This window comes from Mytilus trossulus, chromosome 9 (assembly GCF_036588685.1).
Source record: "Mytilus trossulus isolate FHL-02 chromosome 9, PNRI_Mtr1.1.1.hap1, whole genome shotgun sequence".
NCBI lineage: Eukaryota > Metazoa > Mollusca > Bivalvia > Mytilida > Mytilidae > Mytilus > Mytilus trossulus.
In genome coordinates, this window is record NC_086381.1 from 7,687,962 (window position 1) to 7,691,193 (window position 3,232).

General features: G+C 33.4%; 1 protein-coding gene across 1 annotated transcript; it reads left to right on the plus strand.

The window, feature by feature from the left end:
* The first annotated feature begins 605 nt into the window (after window positions 1-605).
* Window positions 606-2,903, plus strand: LOC134683716 (uncharacterized). Its single transcript, XM_063543031.1, has one exon. It carries the CDS (start codon window positions 606-608, stop codon window positions 2,901-2,903), a length of 2,298 nt encoding a protein of 765 aa, XP_063399101.1.
* Window positions 2,904-3,232: the final 329 nt, after the last annotated feature.

The window sequence follows — 3,232 nt, forward strand, 5'->3', positions numbered from 1 at the left end:
CCAGTAGTCACCACTTCGGTGTTGACATGAATATCATTAATGTGGTCATTTTATAAATTTCCTGTTTACTTTGAATTTACCGAAAAACTAAGGATTTTCTTATCCCAGGCATAGATAACCTAAACCGTATTTGGCACAACTTTTTGGACTTTAAGAGATCAATACTCTTCAACTTTTACTTGTTTGGCTTTATAAATTTTTTGATATGAGCGTCACTGATGAGTCTTATGTAGACGAAACGCGCGTCTGGCGTACAACATTATAATTCTGGTACCTTTGATAACTATCATAAATAAAATTTAAAAAAAAATACTACATATTTCTCAAATAATATTACCGTTAAGGTTGGAACTCACGTGAATCGGTTGATGAAAGGTTTCATTTACAATATGGAATTGCAAACAGACGGAATGGCAGGACGACAAATAGACAGACAGACAACGGGATTGCTATGGTGGAGTTGGTGTGTGGTGTCTTTATTATATATATGAAAGAAATATGAGATTTTAGTCAATGTGAGAGCAATTAAAGACTTAAAACTTAAAACAAAATCAGTTCTGAATTCATTTGTTTTTTCTTTTTCAGAATCGGCTTTATACAGTAACATGGTTTTGATAAGAGGACTTTTACCATTACTATTGTTTAATTCGGCTTATTTATGGAACATAACAAAGATTATGATAGAATATTCTTCAATGTGTGGACATAATATGTGCAGTAGCAGTGAAACAAACACATCTGCATCAGTAATGGGCAAGTTTGGTCTATGTCCGTTATGCAGTTGTAACATTAGGTGTTTTCAATATGGTAATTGTTGTCCTGAAGTGTTTTATGCACTCAATATTTCATGTGAAAATCCAGGAATACTTGATGGAGAATTTTGGAACGTTGACAACAGATATCCAGTTAGCATTAACAAATATCGAAATCCTCCCGTTTTAATTGTAACATCTTGTCCTCAAAGCTCCATTAAAAACGAAAGCAATGTATGTTTTGTTGATGATAATTGGAACAATCAAATACGACATATGCCCCTAACATCATTGAAAACAGGTCTAACATATAGAAACAACCTTTGTTCAGTCTGTCACAATGAGACTCATGAAGATCTATTAGCATGGGGGATTGGTATCGATTGTCGCGAATCAGTAGACTTTAATTTCATGTCGTCATATGATGACCTTTATAATATTTCAATTATTAATAATTGTAGTATAGCCTACATAAAAGACATGAGGAATGAAATAAATCTCCGACCATGTAGCACTGAAAACTCAAGGCTTTTCTATGGCATTAATTCATGTAACATATCTGGAACATGGAAATTGTACGATTCAGATATAGATCACGCATGTCAGACTTACGATCATCAATTCAATTATTTTAAAAACGTGTTTTGTTATCTTTGTAATCCACCACAGCATGATGGACAGTCGATATCGAAATGCAATGATACAGGTTTGTGGCACCCATATGATCCAGAGCTGGAAAAGCTATGTATAGAGACATCACTTACTCAAGTGATAGGTAACTTTAAGAATATATACTGCTACTTTTGCAATAGAAATAATGATCAAACAACGCAACATAACTTCATTGATGTAACGTATGAAGTGGACAGATATAGTCACTTCAGACATCTTTTCAAGATTAAGAAATTCAATTTAAAGTATATACTTTACACGCTTGTCAGAAAAATGGACGATGAATATTCCAGTTATGTTAATGAAACTTTGGTACATTTTCTCACCACACCTCTGAATGAACTTTTAAACTCAAGCCATGTTGACCTGTATAAAGATGAATTAGTAGACATATATAATAAGTATCTGGCATATTCTGGACATGAATTATTTTGTGAAAACTACTCGACGTTCACAGAACTAGAGAATTGTGATTGTGATGTCCATTGTAGCATCAGACACCGGTCATATAATAAACCTTGTTGTATTGACAAAATGATTGAGAGGAGTAAAACCTGTACCCTGGATGAAAACTCACTGAAAAGGAAAACATACATAGTGTACGATGACTGCTCTAATTTTCCTCAGTCACGGTTACAAATGCTTTGTAAACAGAACTCTAACCAGGACCTGTTGAACATTTTACCAGTGACATTAATTAAAGATAACATTCCATTCAAAAATATATTTTGCTTCTTATGCCAATATAAAGAAATAAACACAACGTTCATAGAAGAACAGATTACAGATGATATAGAAATATGGGAGTTTTTCATTTCTTGCAGAACATATATTCCGTATGTCGTTCATATTTCCTTACAAGAATATTTCAAATTTGCAATGCAAAATAAATGTACAGTAGATTTAAAGCCATCGAGTAATACTGTTGAGTGTGGGGATGAAAGCTTCGGTAAATGCAACACTACAGGAAAATTGCAACAGGTAGACCAAAATATCAGACGGGCGTGTGAACGTTTAATTGTACCAAGAGACAGTGCAAATCCATTCTGTAAAATATGCAATCCGGAATCTAACACGGAAATATTATACACTGCTTGTAATCACACTGGAATGTGGCCAGAAGTCCTGTACAACCAAAAAGCTGTGAATAACTGCATTAATCTGCCTGTAATTGAATATCATGCACCTTATAAAAATGTATTTTGTAAAGAATGTAACATTCAATTAGATAGTTTATCAGACGTAGGAAGTTTAAACATATATGTTTATACTATTGACGAAAAAAACAACAATGATTCTGGAGAAATTAATATCCCAGACTACATTTTCCAACCTACATTTCGTGTCTTGTTTTCTCTATTAGACTACGACAGAACATCTACAAACAAAAAAGATAAGGAGGAGTGCAGAACAGACCAACTGTACAACTCTATTATGGTAATATTTACGGTACATGTTATCATTTCATCACTTGTTTGAAAATCAACGAATTTAAGGGAGTTAATTGAGAAAGTCATGCGGGAAATTGGTTTATTTTTACGCCTCTCCGCTCAAAAGCGTTTAATGTGGAATTTTGGGTCCTCAATGCTCTCCAACTTTGTATTTGTTTGGCTTTTTTAACTATTTTGATCTGAGCGTCACTGATGAGTCTTATGTAGACAAAACGCGCGTCTGGCGTATAAAATTATAATCCTGGTACTTTTGATAACTATTATTACTACAGTTCGTTTCTGTAAAGGAAGACACTTACTTTTATCCAATCATGTTAGTTTGTACTGTATTATTTATATACTTAATTTCGTTTCTAC